We start from the raw sequence: 17,921 nt of genomic DNA on the forward strand, positions 1-17,921 counted from the left end.
AGCTCACACCATTCAATAGTTGTGGTTGATCAGTTTGTCCTACCAGACAGAAGAGTCTTTGAAGGCAAGAGGTAGTTCTCATCCGTCTGGTTTCCCAAGTCCCTAACAGAGCGTTGCTAATTGCTGATTGAGCAAATGAATGAACAAAGAAAGGAGAGGCAGAGGGGTGAGTAGTAGGGCTGGATTTAAACTGGGGCTTGGACCCAGGCCTGGCTTCCAGATGGAGTGCTGAGATGTCCTGGCATTGAGAAGGGGGTCCTGGGGCCAGTGTCTCTGGCTTTTAGGTATTTTTATTTTAAAAAAAGGCCTGCACGTTGTTCAGAGGGGCTGAGCTGGTCCTTGGGAACACTGCAGAAACCTGGGGGGTGGGAGGAAGATAGGAGAAAAGCCACTCTGCAGTAAAAAGAGATGGTGAGGAAGAGAGTTCCCTCAGATGCTGTCTAAACACCTCTTGGAATGGGGCTTCCCTCAGAAATCGGTGAGAGGTCACAGGACAGATTTCTGCAGGTGGTTCTCCCTCCATGCTGCACATGAGAATCACCTGGGGCTTTGGAAACTATTCCGGCTCCGTCCATGGCTGGAGATGCTGATTAACCTGAGTGGCGGTGTTAATATTTCCCTAGCCCTTAGGGTTCTGATAGGTGGCCACGCCTGGAGATTATGGTGGTTCCACGAGGTGGGGGCCACCCATCCTCGACCCCTCCTGTAGTCTGTGTAGCCCTCTCCTTGCTGCTTCCCGCGGTCTCGGAGAGGGCAAGTCCCGTTGTTAAAATTGCTATTATGTCTCTTTGAGGCCTTCCTAGGCAGAAGAGGAGGAGACCGCCAAGAACTAGGACTGGGAGGTAAGGCCCTCCATTCACTTCACTGGTATTTCCCAAACACCGGGTGGCCCCCGGCCCCGCGGCCTGTAGAGGCTCATTTGAAGGGCATGGGAGGGCACCTGGGACTCTGTATTCTTAACAGACAAACCCAGACGTTTCTCACGATCAGGAGAGTCTGGGGAAAGTCGCCGTGCGCTTTTATTTTTAGGTCCTGCCATGAAGGAGAAACTTGATCCAGTCTATCAACGTAAAACCTAAAACAGTGCATCTAAAGCAGAATGCCCAGACGTCGCGTGCCTGCAGGTCCAAGTTCATTCTCTCGCACGAGATATCCGTTTGGGGGCTTAGGAGACGGGGCCCGGGGACGCCGTCCTGGGCGGCGGACAGCCTTGCCGACCTGCTACCCGCGTTCCGGGAGCGAGCAGCCGAGTCATCATTTCCAGCCTCAGACTGGAAAGCTGGACGGTGCAGCCGCGTGTGCTCTTGGCAGCCGGGCGCCTGGGGCCCCGCGGCCACATCATCCCGGGGCGGGGATGTGTGCGCTCCGGACGCCCGCGCCGCCACCGAGCCACGTCTGTGCCGCCGCCGGGGCGCGCAGCCCGGGAGGCGCCCTGCCCCGAGCCGCCCCGGGGGTGGGCCAGAGCCGGCTCTGGGCGGGTCCCTGGCGGGGGCCCCTGACCGGTCTCTAGGACCCGCGGGACGCCGCGGGCGGGCGGGCGGGGGTGCGGGGGAGACCATAATTTGTTCCGTGGTGATGAGAACGGTGACTGTTGGCTGTGGGTCCATTTCACAGGCCTGCCTCCTCTCCCTAACGATCTTCCTCGTCCCCGGGCCAACTCGGACAGTTTGCTCGTTTATTGCAACGGTCAAGGCTGGCTCGTGCCAGAACAGCGTGCGCGCGCGCACACACACACGCACACACACACGAGTCGGGGAAAACTTTTTTAAAAAAATGAAAGCCTAGACTAGCTCTTCAGCGGCCGGGCGCTGCGCGAGGGGTTCGGAGTTGACTCCCCGCAGCAGGAAGTCCCTCGGGCCGCGACGCCCGGCCCCCTCTCGGCGCCCGCGGGGGATGGTGCAGCGCCTGCCGCCCGGCCCCGAGAGCTGCTGCTGCACGGAAGGCCGGCGACGATGGCAGCGCGCCCGCTGCCCGCGCCCCCCGCCCGCGCCCTCCTGCTCGCCCTGGCCGGGGCTCTGCTGGCGCCGCGCGCGGCCCGAGGTAAGTCGCCGAGCCCAGGCGGCTCCCCGCCGGTCCCCCGCTGTCCCCTCCCGCCCGCTGGGGACTCGCCCTCCGGGGGCACCACGCGCCGCACTGGGGGGGACGCCGAGTGGCGGGATTGTCCCGCGACCCGGCGCGCGGGGACGCAGCTGCGGAGCCCCCGGGCTCGGGCTCCCGGCTCGGAGGGGACCCCCGCCCCGCCCGGCCTCCACCCCAGGTGCCAATTCCCGGGGGAAGGAGGGAGCACTTGGCTCCGGGCCTGGAAGCCGCCAGCGCGTAGCCCGGGTGGCCCAGCCACGGGGCCGCTGCCGCGTGTCCTCCCATCTCGGGGATCATTTGCCAAGATATCTGTCTTGACAGTTACACGTGTCGCCCGGGATGATGCGCGTTGGGTCATCTTACCCTGTCCCTTAGTGAATCCCCCCATCTCTGACTGGTCAGCCCTCCATGAGGTTTCCTGTGCACCCCTGCTCCCCCTCGGATACACTTGGGGGGACGCACAGTAACCGCGCAGGTGAGCCATCCCCGTGCCCGCAGGTGTGCCTGCGGCGTTCCACGGCGCTCTCCATTTTAAAAATGGACTCTCTTGCCTACTTCTTTAATTTTCTTTCCCTCTCTTTCTAATTCCGGATACCTGCGTAGTTGTCAGTGGCGGCTAGATTTGAGCAGAATCTTTGTTTCCCGCCACTCCGTCAGGTTCTCAGCTAAATAATCGCTTAAATCAACCTTGTGTAAAGCGACAACTCATTTCCACGTTAAGCCGAAGTGTGGCTATTATAGCTGTTTTATAGATCTAGGTTTTCCCGAGTTGTATCCCCTTAAATGGGTACCTGTGGATCTTTTCTTTTTGCACAATGAGAACTCAAACAGCAGGTGCCTTTTTAAAAATTCGGAAGTTTCTGCCGGTCGCCGTCACCGCCACCGCCGTCTTTCTGCCGCTAGAGGCGCTGTCGACCTACCAATGAAAGACTTGCCTTGGCCTCCAGCTCTAAATTTCTGTGATTCTGTGTAACAGGCATTATTTTTCAACAGCTGGCCTCAATCGCGAACCGTTACCACCTTATGGTACGTTTAATTTTGTAATTGCCACTGCTGCCCTCCACACCACCCCACCTCCATACCCCACCGCATCTACTGTAATGTGGTTAAAACCCAGATCTCGATAAAATCCACACGGCAATGAAGACCAATTTGGGAATTAATGATTAAGTAAAAAGATTGCTCAAAGGAAGGAAGAAGCAATGAGAATGACAAGAAAGAATACTGCTGACTGTTTAGTTAGAAAACTCTGACCTGCAAGTGAAAATAATAGTTGTCAAAAATGTTTTGAAAGACTTTTGTACAAATGGGTCCTTTCGAGTATTTATTGAGAAGGAACTCTTAAAAACCTGAAACAATCTCAAAGTGTGCCCGAGGTGGCCTTGGCCTTGACACATGCTGTGTACACATAAACGGAAGTTCACTGATCATGAACAATACTTTTTTTTTTAGAGGAAAATGTTTACTAAATCAAGCTAATAATGGGAAATTATTTCATGGAGGAAGGACTTCTTATTTTATGACTGCAGCTTTGGTAGAGGTAGTTTTTCCTTAGGATGGATATGACTCAAAATAGAAAGCCGGTTAAGCCTAATCACTTAGAATGGGTTACATGCTGTGATATCCCAGGATATCTGCTTGTTTATCCTTGGATTCTCGGTATCGAGTTTTAAATCAATCAGTGCACCAAATCACAGCATATCATGAAACATTTCTTTGTGTTGGCAAGAAAAAGGGAGGAATTACTACTTGTTTAAGACAGAGCATATTTTGGGGTTTGTCTCTCTGCATGTTACCCTTCATTGGCATCTCAGCTCTAACAGGTCCAAAACAGAACCCTAGATCCCAAACTCTCTACTCCTGAATCCATTTTCCACCCCGTGCCCCCATCTTTCCAACTGGGTAATAACATCCTCTGCCTTTTCCAGATGCCTCATGCAAATACTTAGAAAGTCATCCTGAGTCTCTCCTTTCCCTCCACAAGCCACCACCCTCCAAAATGTATTCTCATCTACCCACTTCCCCCTGTTTCAAGTGGGCCTTCCCCAGCCTTGGCTGCTTTTTTTCCCGCTTCTTCTGATCTCTTCTGCAGAGCCTCTTATCCCTAGTGTAGTAGCCTCCTAACTCATCTGCTGGCTTCCCCTCTTGTCCCTGCTCAATGTACTCTTCCCAGCACCACAGCCAAAGTCATCAGTCTCAGTCATGAGTTGGATCATGCTGGTTTCCTGTTTAAAACTCTCCAGTGGCTTCCTAGGGCTCTTAAGAAAATCCAAACCTCAGTATAACGTATTTCCTGTTTTCCTCTGTTATCTCCTTTCTCACCACTCTCTCCCATGCTCACGACTCCATCCACACTGGCTTCTCTTCTTTCGGACTTTCCAGTATAAAACCGCCATAATAAAAAACCAATATTTAATGTTTGTACCATGAAGCAAATATTGCTTATGGTTGAGCCACACAGTGTTCTGTAATTCCATTTCACACCTCTTTCAACTTTTTGTTTTTCCTAGAGCTAATCATTGCTTTGTTTTTGTATTTGCTTTTTTTTTTTTTTTTTTTTTTTTACCGTTTTGCTTTGTTTCTTGTGTACCAATCTCTACCTCCAAACCCTCTGGGAGAATTGGTAAACTTCCAATATGATCAAACACATCAGGTAATCTATTCACTATTTATTTTTCTTGGTATTATCTCTCTTGGAGCCCTTTTCTTCCTGCTCCAGTGTGAACTGGTTACTTTTTAGGCTTGCATGTCAAGTGTTGTCTCAGGACTACTCTCTTGCCAAGATGCTGGAAACTCCTCTTACATCCTTCCTGTGTTGGATCGCCTGTTTTCTGAGCACCATAACTTTCTTAATTTAGTTTATGCCTTATTTTTGTGGAGCACATCTTCTAGTAACTTCCTAAAAGGGCATGTGGGAGATAACTTTTTTTGATAACTTGTTAGGAATGATTAAATACTTTCCATTGCAAGTAACAGAAAACCTGACCACAGCAAGTCCCGTACATACGAACAAGTTCCGTTTCGGGAGTGCGTTCGTAAGTCCAATTTGTTCATAAGTCCAACAAAGTTAGCCTAGGTACCCAACTAACACGATGGGCTATATAGTACCATACTGTAATAGGTTTATAATACTTTTCACACAAATAATACTTTAAAAAATAAATACAAAATATGAAGAAAACATTTTTAATCTTACAGTACAGTCCCTTGAAAAGTACAGTAGTACAGTACAACAGCTGGCATCCAGGGGCTGGCATCGAGTGAACAGGCCAGGAGAGTTACTGACTGGAGGAGGGAGAGGAGGTGGGAGATGGTAGAGCTGAAGGATTGTCAGCAATAGGAGACGGAGGGCGAGCTGCAGTTTCACTCACGCCTGACGTTAGTGGAACCCACGTTCGTGTCTTTGAAAGTTCGCAGCTTGAAGGTTCAGGTGTAGGGGACTTTTTTAATCTTTACATCCCAAGCGTTTGTGAAGTAAGCGGTGTCGCAGCTGGTGTAGTGGGTCAGTGATACTACTAGGGACCCGAGCTTTCACTGTTGCTTGTGTCTCTGCCGTACTTGCATGTTGGCTTTTGCTTTTATGCTTAATGCCTGATGGTCTTATGACAGCTGCTGTGCATTTTGGCATTATATCTGCATTCTAGGCCGTAATAAGGCAAAAGAGGCAAAAAGCAGAGTCAGCAAATCTATCTTATTGGGAAAATAAAAGTATTTCCAGAAACCTTTGTAGCAGATTTTCTCTTGGCTAGACTGTGACACAGGGCCACTGCTTGCTGCATGGGAAGATAGAAAAGTAAATAATTTCAGTTGTATACTTTGGTGTTTCAATCGAAACAGAGTTTTATGAGTAAGAAAGAAGTTTAGAATGTGTGTCTTGCATGCAAATATATATATGCAAATCAGCAATTTTATACATATAAATATATACACACACACACACATATATGTATTTCACCCCGGATATATATATTAAAGGTGGTAATATATATCACCTTTGATTGTTAGTTTATTTAGGAATAAAATTTCAAGATGGAAATCATATTTCCTCAGTATTTTTTTTTTTTTTTCGGTAGGCGGGCCTCTCACTGTTGTGGCCTCTCCCGTTGCGGAGCACAGGCTCCGGACGCACAGGCTCAGCGGCCATGGCTCACGGGTCCCAGCTGCTCCGCGGCATGTGGGATCCTCCCGGATCGGGGCACGAACCCGCGTCCCCTGCACTGGCAGGCGGACTCCCAACCACTGCGCCACCAGGGAAGCCCCATATTTCCTCAGTATTTTACAAGGCATTCCTTCATTGTCTCTATGCCCATTGCCACTTGGGAAGTTGATAGCATGGTGATTGTTAATCCTTTATATGTAGTCTGTTCTCTTTCTCAAGCTTTTCTCATCTTCTCTTAATCCCCAGTACTTTTACATTTCATGATAATGTGCTTTAGCTAAGCTTTTATCAGTAGTCGTGCTGGGACCTTCTGTTTGAACTTTCATGCTGTGGAGTTCCAGTGTACTTTCTTTTATTATTTCTTCGGTGATTTCTTCCTCACCGTTTTTGTCATGCTTTTTCTGAAACTGCTCTTAGCTGAATGTCCCAACTTCCTGAAAACATCCTCTAATTGTCTTCTTTGTTCAACTTTCTGGGAGAGTTTGTTTAATTTCACTTTCCAACCCTGCTACTCAAGTTGTTTATTTCTGCTACTACATATTTAATTTCCAAGAAATGTTTCTTGCTCCATGAATATTCCTTTTTTAAAAATAAGGTTCTGTCTATATATATATATATATATATATATATATATATATATATACACATATAAAATGGATGTAAGGTTTTGGTGAACTCTTGGCATGTATTAACTTTTACTTTTTAAACATTGTTTGGCTGACTTTATTCTCACTATCAGCTCTCAGATCCTCCCCCACTCCTGTTTGTTATAGTCTCTGGCTTTCTTCAAATGTCTGTATTTTGGCTGTCTGTTTATATTTAACAATGAGACACTAAAATGCTGATTGAAACTTCTGTGTGCTTCAAAGACGGGCTTAGTAACTGGTCATCGTTCACTGGGTTGGGGGACCTCCATACATCACTGACTGTCTTTTTCGTAGGCTGGTCAGTTTCCCCAAAGAAGAATTTTGCAGCCTCCTGCTGAGGACCTAAGCCACTTCTTCACTCTCAGCTATGCCGGGCATCCTCGTGTACAGAATTTCTCTGCTTTAGTGTCTGCAGAAAATACATCTCCTGTCTGATGGAGTGGGAGGGGCAGTCACCTAGCTGTGCTGGCTTTGCAAGGGACCTACAGCTCTAACTTTTCCTTGGACGGTCTTCCAGCCCAGCCTGCACTGACCATCAGAGGTGCCCAGTGCCTCCCAGCTCCAAGTCTTTCCAAGGTTCTCCTCATCCATCTCACCTTCTAGATGGCTTCTCTCTTCTCCAGGCAACGGGTTTCCAGTTCTCTCTCCTCTGCTGAGTAGGTAACCACTTGTCTTACCTCTTCTAAAGCCTTGTTGCTTTCTCTTACCTGTTGCTATTTTCTCTCCAATTCTTTGTTTTTTTAAAATTATTTTTATGTTATTATTTATATTGTAGGCTTTCAGGAGGGAGTGCAGATAAACACCTGTGAGTCTGCCATAAACATTTAAAAGTCAGCCCAGGCTTTTGTACGGCACTCTGTACACAGACGTGGTTTTTTTTTCCCTCTCTCTCACATGTCATTTGGCTTCTTCTATTCCTTCCTTGTGGAAACAAAAATTACATCCATTTTTAAATGTTTCAAAACTTTCTTTTAAAAATCTATAAATACTCAAAGTCAACATATACCTAATTGGATAGATGTTGCAGCTGTGGAAGCTGTAAGGATTTTTTTTTTTCCCCCTGAGGAATGCAACGACATCATCTAAAGAAGCTAAGCATATTTCTTTCTGGTGTAGATGATGCTGTAATGAATTCATTACAGTTGCAAAAAAAATTTTTTTTTTTTTGTATCAGAGTATCTTCCAGAGGCCTCTTAAAGCTAAACTGTTCCCGCACTATCTATGATTTATAAAGACAGGTGTGAGAAACATCTTCAGATGTTCCTTCTGTACCAAATGGCTAGGCCTATAGTCCTTTGGCTGCGTGCCCACTGAAAGCTGTATGAAACAGCTCTGCAATGTGTGCAGTCCTTTAATTATCAGCTCTCTGGGTTTGAGAAAGTGAAGTCGATATAATCTGTACGGAAGGTTTTGGGAAATAGTTTCTGTGCACTTGTAGTAGCTGTTTCTTTATGTGTGTTTCGGTAGTATTTTATGAAACCTAAAGTTTTCATGCCAGCACACGGTTCCTTAAACAGGCAGTTGTTGAGTGCTTTGGTGCCAGGAGCTATTGCAAGATCTTTGCATGCACTGTCTCATTCAGTCCTTGGGGAAGAATCTTGCCGTTGGTCCTGTTATTGCCCTCACTCTAACAGAGGAGGAAACCGTGGCTTCGGATGGTTGAGTGTCTGCTAAGTGGCCGATGCAGGGCCATCTCTAGGCGCTCTCATGACGGGGACCAGGTCTTAGCCTAGGCGTAGTAAACATTTTGTCATCTATATACTTTATCTTTGAAATAACTATAATGTTTATAGCAATGAGATTGTAACGTAGTTTGCTTTGAAACGGAATGATAACGCGGTTCAAACGAACTTTACTTGCCAGTTGAAATGTGTGCCTTGAATATCATGCTTTCTGACAGGCTGCCATTTCAGTCCTTATATTTACCCCAGCTCGTTCTTCATCCTGGTGTCTTGTGCTTTATTTAATGTTCAGTATACCTTGCCTCCAATCGATCAATGAGATGGAGAAGCCAAATAATTCAGCATCATATTGATATTTTTTATCCTTTAAGCTTTTATGTCATCCCCAGGTGACACTAAGAGCTCAGTTTCTAGGCAACTGCTTAAAGAATTGGGCAACCTCATTGGATTAACTCTGGACCTTCTGTCTGTCCTGGAAACATTGGCCTCCCTGATCCCTTTAGATGATCCATTCTTAGAACTGTTGTTGGTATACCCTGGCATCTTCTCTTGGCAGGGTGTGGTAAATACTGGCCTGCGGTTTGACCAAAAGATTCCTTGTTTTGTGTTTTGCTCTATTTGTGATTAAAGCCAGGATGGGATGGAGCATTTCTCATGAGATCTATGTTCACATGAATCTGAATGTCATCAGAGAACCTGGTTTCACTTTCTTAAATCCTGGGGGTTTGGTGGTGTTCTCGGGAACCTGCATCAGAACTTAAGAGTCTAGGTTATACCTTAAAATGCAGCTGCACTTTGGTTGATGGCATACATGTATTCCTGAAATGAGGCAAGCTAAGCAAAATTTCTAAACTGAAATAATGTATTCAGCCAATTTCAGTATAATTTGAGATATGATCATGGAAAAGAATTTTGGCCCCATTATCCATTCCTTCACAAAATGTGAAATATTGTAAAAAAAGACACAGAATAAGTTATATATCCACATTGTTACCAACCAAGTTTTACTATAGACGCTTCAGAATTTTTAAAATTTAAAGATGTTAAAGGTTAAAGCTTATTTGCAATCACTCCTGATTCTCTCCAGCCATCTAGTTCTTCACCTTCTTTCTGAAAAGACAACCACTATTCTGAAATTGGTTGGTAGAATATATATATATATATGTTTATACATATATCTCTAATCAATATTTGATATTATTTATGTATTAAATATTATATAAATGGTACCCTACCGTATACAACAGACTTCTTCAACTTGCTTTATTTATTTTTTTATATTTTTGGCTGCATTGGGTCTTCATTGGTGCACGCGGGCTTTCTCTAGTTCCAGCGAGCGGGGGCTACTCTTGGTTGCGATGTGCAGGCTTCTCATCGTGGTGGCTTCTCTTGTTGCGGAGCATGGGCTCTAGGCATGTGGGCTTCAGTAGTTGTGGCACACGGGCTTAGTTGCTCCGCGGCATGTGGGATCTTCCTGGACCAGGGCTCGAACCTGTGTCCCCTGCATTGGCAGGCAAATTCTTCATCACTGCGCCACCAGGGAAGTCCTGCAACTCACTTTTCTAAAAATCAGTGTGTTTTTAAAGACTTATTCTTACTGATACATGTGCTTGCTTCATTCCTTTTAATTGAATGGTTAAACCATAAATTGTACACTCCCGTGTGGATAAATATCTGTTTTCCCCTACTTTTTGATATTGCACTGGTGCAAGGATACTTGTACCTATCTCCTCATATACAGGGCGTGAGCTCTAAGGAAGCTATTACAGATGAATGGCTGAATCGGAGGGTAAGCCGGTTTTCTACTTTGATATACATTTTGCTACTTTGCTTTCTAGATTGGTTGCGCCCATTTTCATGTCTTCTTGTTAGAGAGTTCTGGTTATCCATATTTTTGCCAATACTTGGCACTTTCAGACTTTTAAATGTTGCCCAACTGGATGTGAAATATTTCATTGCTTTTATTGGTATTTTCCTGATTCCTAAAGACTTTAAGACTTTTCTTAAGAAATGTGTTTATATTGTTCTTTATGTTTCTTCTTTGGATCACTTATTATTTGCCCATTTCTTCTTTCTAAGTGTGGTTTAAGAAATCCTTCTCTCTTTCCTGAGCGCCAAAAGAGATTTTTATAATTTCTTCTAGATTTTAACTTTTTGCTCTTCACTTTTAGTCTAACTGGAACTTATTTTTATTTGTTGTAGGAGGGCATGGTCTGTTTTGCCTCATATAGATAAGATAACCAACCATCCCAGTAACATTTATTGAATCCTTTCCTCCTTCTGATAAACACCAAGTCTAGACAGATATGCTTCTGGGTTCCTTGTTCTGCTGGACTATTTTTTTTATCCTATTTTCAGTACCATACTATTTTCAGTATTCTGTACTATAACGAGTCTTACATATTTAGATTGGTTGGTATATGGTGGTATAGGGGGCAGACAGTGGGGTCAGCTTGGCGTGGTTTGCATATCAGCTCTGTCACCTACTGATATGTGACCTTGGGAAGGTGAGTGACCCAGCCTGTGTTGTTAGGACTTTCGCAGTTTCAATACTGAAAATCCTACATCTCAGGACCCCTCAGAGCTGGGAAAACCATGATGGTTGGTCACCCCAAACCTCAGTCAAATTATGAAAACTCTTTGTTCCCCAGTTACTCCCTTTATGAAATGGTGATAATAATAGTATCTGGGGGCTTCCCTGGTGGTGCAGTGGTTGGGAGTCTGCCTGCTGATGCAGGGGATGCGGGTTCGTGCCCCGGTCTGGGAGGATCCCACCTGCCGCGGAGCGGCTGGGCCCGTGAGCCATGGCCGCTGAGCCTGTGCTCCGCAGCGGGAGAGGCCACAGCAGTGAGAGGCCCGCATACCGCAAAAAAAAAATAATAATAATAAAAATAATAATAATAGTATCTTCCCCCATGGGGGGATGTGAGGAAGATTAAATGAGATGATACATGGAAAGTGCTTTGAACAGGGCCTGGCCCATGCTAAGGGCTCAAAAAGGTTAATTTCCTCTTCCTGTCTCCCTTCCTCTCCTTTATAGAATTGTCTTGAGTGTTCTTGAAATGCTAGTATCTCATATGAACTTTAGAATTTCCTTGCTAAGTTCTCCAAAATACTCAGTGGGAACTTACAGATTAATCTGGGGAGACTTGACATTCCCATGACATCAAAGTTTTTCCTGCCATAAATGTGGTCGTTTCTTTATATGTTTTCTTTAAGTTTATTCAGTAAGTTAAAAAATTTTCTGAAGTTCTTGCACATCTTTGTAAGGTATGTTTCAAGGTACTCTGAGTACTTACTAGATTCACTGTTATTCTGAATGGCATCACTATTTTTTTTCATTAAGAAATTTTACTACAGCAAATTTTAAACATATGCAAAAGTTGACAGACTGGTATAATGAACACTCATGTGTCTATTACTCAGCTTCAACAAGTACCAGCTCATGGCTATCCTTGTTTTATCTGTGGAATTATGTCTTTTTAAAAAGTTCTAATTGATATTTTCTTTTTCAGTATAAATAAATGTTCCTGATTTTTGTACTTTGATTTTGAATTCGGCAACCATGCTTGATTTTTTAAATAAATGTATTTATTTATTTTGGGGTGTGTTGGGTCTTCGTTTCTGTGAGAGAGCTTTCCCTAGTTGCCGCGAGCGGGGGCCACTCTTCATCGCAGTGCGTGGGCCTCTTCACTATTGCAGCCTCTCTTGTTGCGGAGCACAGGCTCCAGACGCACAGGCTCAATAGTTGTGGCTCACGGGCCCAGTTGCTCCGCAGCATGTGGGATCTTCCCAGACCAGGGCTCAAACTCCTGTCCCCTGCATTGGCAGGCAGATTCTCAACCACTGCGCCACCAGGGAAGCCCCATGCTTGATTTTTATTAGTTCTAATTGTTTGTAGACTAACTTCATAGAAATTCTAATTATCATCTAAAATGATGGTAATTTTTGTTTTTTCCTTTACAGTTCTTTTACATTCTACCTCTTTTATTTCTTTGCTTTCATTGGCTCGCACCTCCACTACAATGATAAACAAAAGTGGTGATTGCAAATGTCTTTGGGTTTTTTTTCCCCAACTTTAATGAGAATAGCTTTTCACCATTGATTAAGATGCTTACTGCAAAATTTTGCTATGTATGTCATCTAATCTTTTTTTAATATAAACTAAGAACATTTCTCTATACTGCTAGTTTGCTAAACTGTTTTCTTTTTAACATATAAACATGGTGGTTTAATTTTTTAAAAAAACTTTTCCTCAGCATCTGTTGGTATGATTAGTTGTTCATTTGTTGGGTTTTTTTCCCCTCCTCTATTCCATTAGTAGTGTAGTGAATTATATTAATAGATTTTATGTTGTTAAACCATCCTTGAATTCTTAGAATAAATCTTCCATGATTTGGGTGCATTTTTAAAATACAATGTTGGATCCCATTTACTAACATTTTATTTAGGATTTTAGCCCCTGTAGGACAATGTTGATAACCATCATTAGTCTTTAATTTTCCTTTCTCCAAATATCTTTTAGTTTTCATTTCAAAGCTTTACTATTAGCCTCAGAAAGTGAGTTAGGGAGTTTTAGTTACATCCTTTTCTATTCCTAGGACAGCTTAGGTATAAGAGGTTATTTTTTCCTTAACAGTCGTTGAAACTTGACTTAATATCATCAAAGCATGCTGTTTTTTCATCAGAAATCTGATAGTTGATTTAATCTCCTCAAGGGTTATAGTGCTATTCATATTATCTCTTTCTGAAATAATTTTGCTGCGTTTTTCTTTTGTTGATCTTTTATTTTTGTTTTCTATTTCATTAATTTCTGTCCCTTTCTTCTACTTTCTTGGGGTTTATACTGCTATTCTATTTCTCACTTCTTCTGAAAGCTCTTTCATTTAAGCTGAACTTTTCCCTCTAATTACTGCTTTCATTGTTTTGCTGTTAGGTTTGTGTTATCATCATGGCCAAAATAATCTATACCTTGCATTATGAGTTTTTGAGTGCAAAGTTATTTAGACATATGTTTTGATTGGTATGTATGTGAGAGAGTGTGTGTGTTTTGCTTTCTAAATGGTTGGGTAAGATGAGTTATCTTTGTTGTTGATATCTGATTTTATTACACTGTCCTATTGACTCTCATGCATTTGAAATTTTCCTTATGAGCTAATACATGGTAAATTTTTATAAAAATTACATGTGTGTTTAAAAATAATGTATATGCTCTAAGTATTGGGTATAGGGTTCTAGATATGTCAATTAGATTAAGCTTGTTAACTGATGTCATATCATATATTATGACTAACATTTCTCGTTCAGTATTTCTGTGTCTAAGAGAGGTTTTAAGAATCTAATATAACCATGGATTTTCCATTTCTCCTTGTAATTCTATCAGTTTTTGCATCATACATTTTGAGGCTAGTTTGTTGGGTCTCTTCAACTGTGTACAGCTCCAGATGTGTCCAAGACAAATATTACTGTATCAGTTTTCTTTGGGTTAATATTTTTCTGGTATGTCTTTTCCTATCTCTTTACTTTCAAATTTTCCATGTCATTATCTTTCACATATGTCTATTATAAACAAAGTATGCCTAGATTTAAAAACTTTATAATTGCTGTCTCTTAACTCACTAGGTCCATCCCTTCATGTGTATTTGTGACCTTTGATGTTTTTGAACTCATCTTCCATTTTGTTCTCTATTTACTAAAAGTTTACTGAATTTTGCTATTTTTAGGCACCTTTTTTTTTCTGTCTCCTTTTATATTGCTGAAGGATTATTTACACCTACTTCTCTCCAGCTCTGTTAATTTAGAGGTTATATATCCGGTTTCCACAATTTAGTAGTACCGTTAAAGTTCAAACGTTGCGCTTCAAGTAACAAAGTGTAAAGGTAGCCAGTGACTCTGGCCACCTCGCAAATACCACCATTGGCCAAGAATGCTTCCGTGTCTTTCATCGTCTCTCCCATTTATTATTATTGCTGTCTAGCATTTTAGTCTACCACTTTGAAGCACATCTCTCATCAAAAAAATAAAGTGGGGTGGTGGTAGACTTTGCTTTTGTTTTTAGTAGTGCAGGCTTATTTTGGTTTATCCAATGTAACCAGTGCCTTTTTTTTCCATCATGGCTTCTTGCAAACCTCTTCTGTCTCTTGGATTCAGTTTGCTTTTTATCAAAATCATGTTGCCTTGAAGGTCTGTGAATAGCAAATGCTCTGTATTTGTTTGACTGGAAAATGCTTGTTTTATCTTTTTCTTAAATGTTAGCTTAGCTATATACAGAATTCTAGGTTGACAGTTACTGTCCTTTAGCAGGTATTACTTATGGTATGCTGGCCTCTACTGTCACTGTTGAGACGTCTTTAGTTTAATGATTATTCTTTTGCACTAGACCTGCCTTTTTATCTGGTTCCTTTTAAGGTTGTCTTTTGTTTGTTTGTGGTTCTGTAGTTTTATTATCATGTTTTTTGATATGGACTCATTTTTAATTTATGTATACCTTACCTTGCCATGCTTCTTATATCCAATCAAATATAGAAAGTTCTTAGTCATTATCTCTTCAATGACTGTCTTGCCCTTATTTTCTCTATATCTCCTTTGGAACTTTTTTATATGTAATTGGATCTTATCATTCAGTCACGCTGTTTCTCTTTGTCTCTTTATCACTCTGCTTTACATTCTGGTTGATGTCTCCCAATCTAGATTCCATTTCATAATTCTCTCTTGAGCTGTGTCTAGGTTGCTGTTTTAAACAGTCTATGGACTTACTTTGCAATTTCCAGTGCCTTTAATTTTTCATTTATAGAAGCTTAATTTTGTTCTTTTTTAAACCTGATAGATCATTAAAAATATTGTCCTTTTACTGTCTCCCATTATGGCTTCTGTGTTTTCTTCTACATCTTTAAAACTTTGGGATGCATATGTTGTTACCCCTCTTAGATTATTCTGTTGTCTTTAGTTCTTAGGGTGCTGAATCTGTATTGTCATAAATTATCTCTTCTAATGCCTTGCAATTTTGAATTGTGAACTCATTTTCAGCTTTTTCCTTTCCACCACTAGCCCCTCCATGAGCGTCCTATGCACCTGGGATTGTGAAAGTTCCAGCAGAGCAGAGTTTTACTTATGATAGGTGTTTCAAGGGTTTTACTCACCTGAGGCCGGTTTTTATGTCAGTTCCTCATCTTGGGAATCTTACACCACATAGTTATTGTAATTTTGGTCTCCACACCCATGTGGAGGCTTGAAGTTTTGATTTCTGTCAGGAGACTGCCTGACTCTCACCAGCAGTCTGGGTAAACACAGCCACTTTGCAGTTTCCCTGGGGCATTTGGTAGAGTTTTTCTAGCCCCTTGAACTTGGAAGGGCAGTCCTACAGAATACTGGCTTTCTGCAAGGATCTCAGCTCCAGTTTCCCATCTCGTGTGTTCCAGATCATACCTCCTGTCATTAAAATTACAGCTCCTAGACTGAAGGCCTGTATCTACTGCGTCTCCTAGATTTCCACGGTGTTGGCAGCGTTTGAATGCTCTGGCTCTGAATTCCTTTTTATTTATGTGTCCTGGTAATTTCCTTTCCTTTCTTTCTAGTTTAGTTATGTATGTACTATAAAAATGTCACATTTTATTTAGCACTTTTTATGTGTTTGCAGTGGGAAGGTTTTCTATCTGCATCAGGTCAGTTCACCACCACGCTTTCGGAACTGGAAGTCCCCAACATTGATTCTTTGATTCTCGAAGTCAGTATATTTGCCTGCTGTCATCCTGGATTTGTACCAGGGGCTAAGGATATGATGGTGAGAAAAACAGATGCAGACCTTCACCCCCTGGCATGTGGAGTGAGTGGATCCTAAGGATGTACGGAAGATGAGCTGAACCCACCCAGTACCCTGATTCTTGGCTTCCAATTCTGCTCCAAAAGCTCGGTCAGAAGAGCGAGTCAGCTGCTCTCCGGCTGGTATGTTAGTCTTTGCCTTGGCAGCTGCAGGGGTGAGATGTGCTGATGATGGGGCCAAGCTGGGCTTTGGGGGTGAAGCCATCAGCTGTTCCCTTCTCCCTCTGGCTGAGGCAAAATGAGAACAGCTGGGAAACAAGGCCGGCACACCCTCCCAGAAGCCATTCCTCTGCCAGCGCAGGTGTCAACAGAATTCCATTCATATGAGCCTTCCAGGAGCGTATATCAAATTTGTTCCATGCTTTAAAATTCTGATACAGAGAGTGGATTGTATAATGGGGTGAGCTGATGATTGAAACCCTCATCTGTATACCTCTGTACCTTTTGGAATGAATAATATGATCCCATAGAGATTGATGACTCTGCTGATTTAGAAAAATCAGAGGCCTGATTTGTCGTAAATTTGGACGTGTCAGATTTTGTCTACTCAGTTCATGAAGTTTTGTTTCCAGTTTCTTCGTAGGGAAAGTCTTATTCAGCTGTAACAGATGGTCCTCCTGAAACTTCCTCTCAAAGCTGACACACGTTTCAGTCTCTCTTCCTTGTCTCTGCTCACCCTTAAAGTGCTTTTTAACCCTCAACACAACTGAGGGCCACGCTGTTGGTTACAGAGGCCCAGTGAGAAAGTGATTCCAACAAGGGTGGCAGAAGGGACTGGCTAGGATGTAGTTTGAAAAGCCAAGGCAGGACAGCCGTCTAAAGCACAAAAGATCCCTAAGAGAAGCTTCTGCTTCTCTTATGGGCATAAGTGGCATCAAATAATGAGATTTCTTTGACCTGCCTCCCCTGATGTCACGTCCATGTGGATTTCACGTGTTCTCCTGCTGTGGCAATGAAATTGAAAGCTCTCTGGGATCTTGGCCAGAATTCTGGAGTGAGGAGGCCTGGCTCTGAGTTCTGACTTGGCCTCTTTGTAGCTGTGTGACCTTGAGGAACCTACGCAATCTTTCTGAACTTCAGTTTCCTTATTCGTCAAAGAAGAGTAAGGAGACAGCCTATCTCACTGGGTTGCAGAGACCATTGAAGGGAAATGTTGGAAAAAGCATTCTGTAATTTATTTATTTTTTAAAATTTTAATTGGAGTATAGTTGCTCTCCAGTGCTATGTTAGTTCCTACTGTACAGCAAAGTGAATCAGCTATACATGTATATATATCCCCTCGTTTTTGGATTCCCTTCCCATTTAGGTCACCACATAGCATTGAGTTCCCCGTGCTATACAGTAGGTTCTCATTAGTTGTCTATTTTCTACATAGTAGCAATTGTGTATATAAAGCATTTTGTAATTTAAAGTCTGCCCTTTAGATTGTGGGGCACGTGTTCCCCCTGGTCCTTCAGTGACGTGGATTTGCTCTCCTGTCTTGGGAGGCATGCATTTCTCAACATCAGCCACCTTCCCCTCCTGCTCTTGGTAGAT

General features: G+C 43.1%; 1 protein-coding gene across 1 annotated transcript in view; it reads left to right on the plus strand.

The window, feature by feature from the left end:
• Window positions 1–1,823: 1,823 nt before the first annotated feature.
• Window positions 1,824–17,921, plus strand: part of ADAM12 (ADAM metallopeptidase domain 12) — a gene marked incomplete at its 3' end in the record, with an annotated part of 388,619 nt that continues 372,521 nt past the window's right edge. Inside the window, exon 1 of the mRNA XM_082855064.1 lies at window positions 1,824–2,040. Coding sequence (XP_082711190.1) covers window positions 1,953–2,040 — 88 coding nt within the window. The 5' untranslated portion in view covers window positions 1,824–1,952. The remainder of the gene's footprint in view (window positions 2,041–17,921) is intronic.

This window comes from Leucopleurus acutus, assembly GCF_964270905.1.
Source record: "Leucopleurus acutus genome assembly, chromosome: 14".
Classification (NCBI taxonomy): Eukaryota; Metazoa; Chordata; class Mammalia; order Artiodactyla; family Delphinidae; genus Leucopleurus; species Leucopleurus acutus.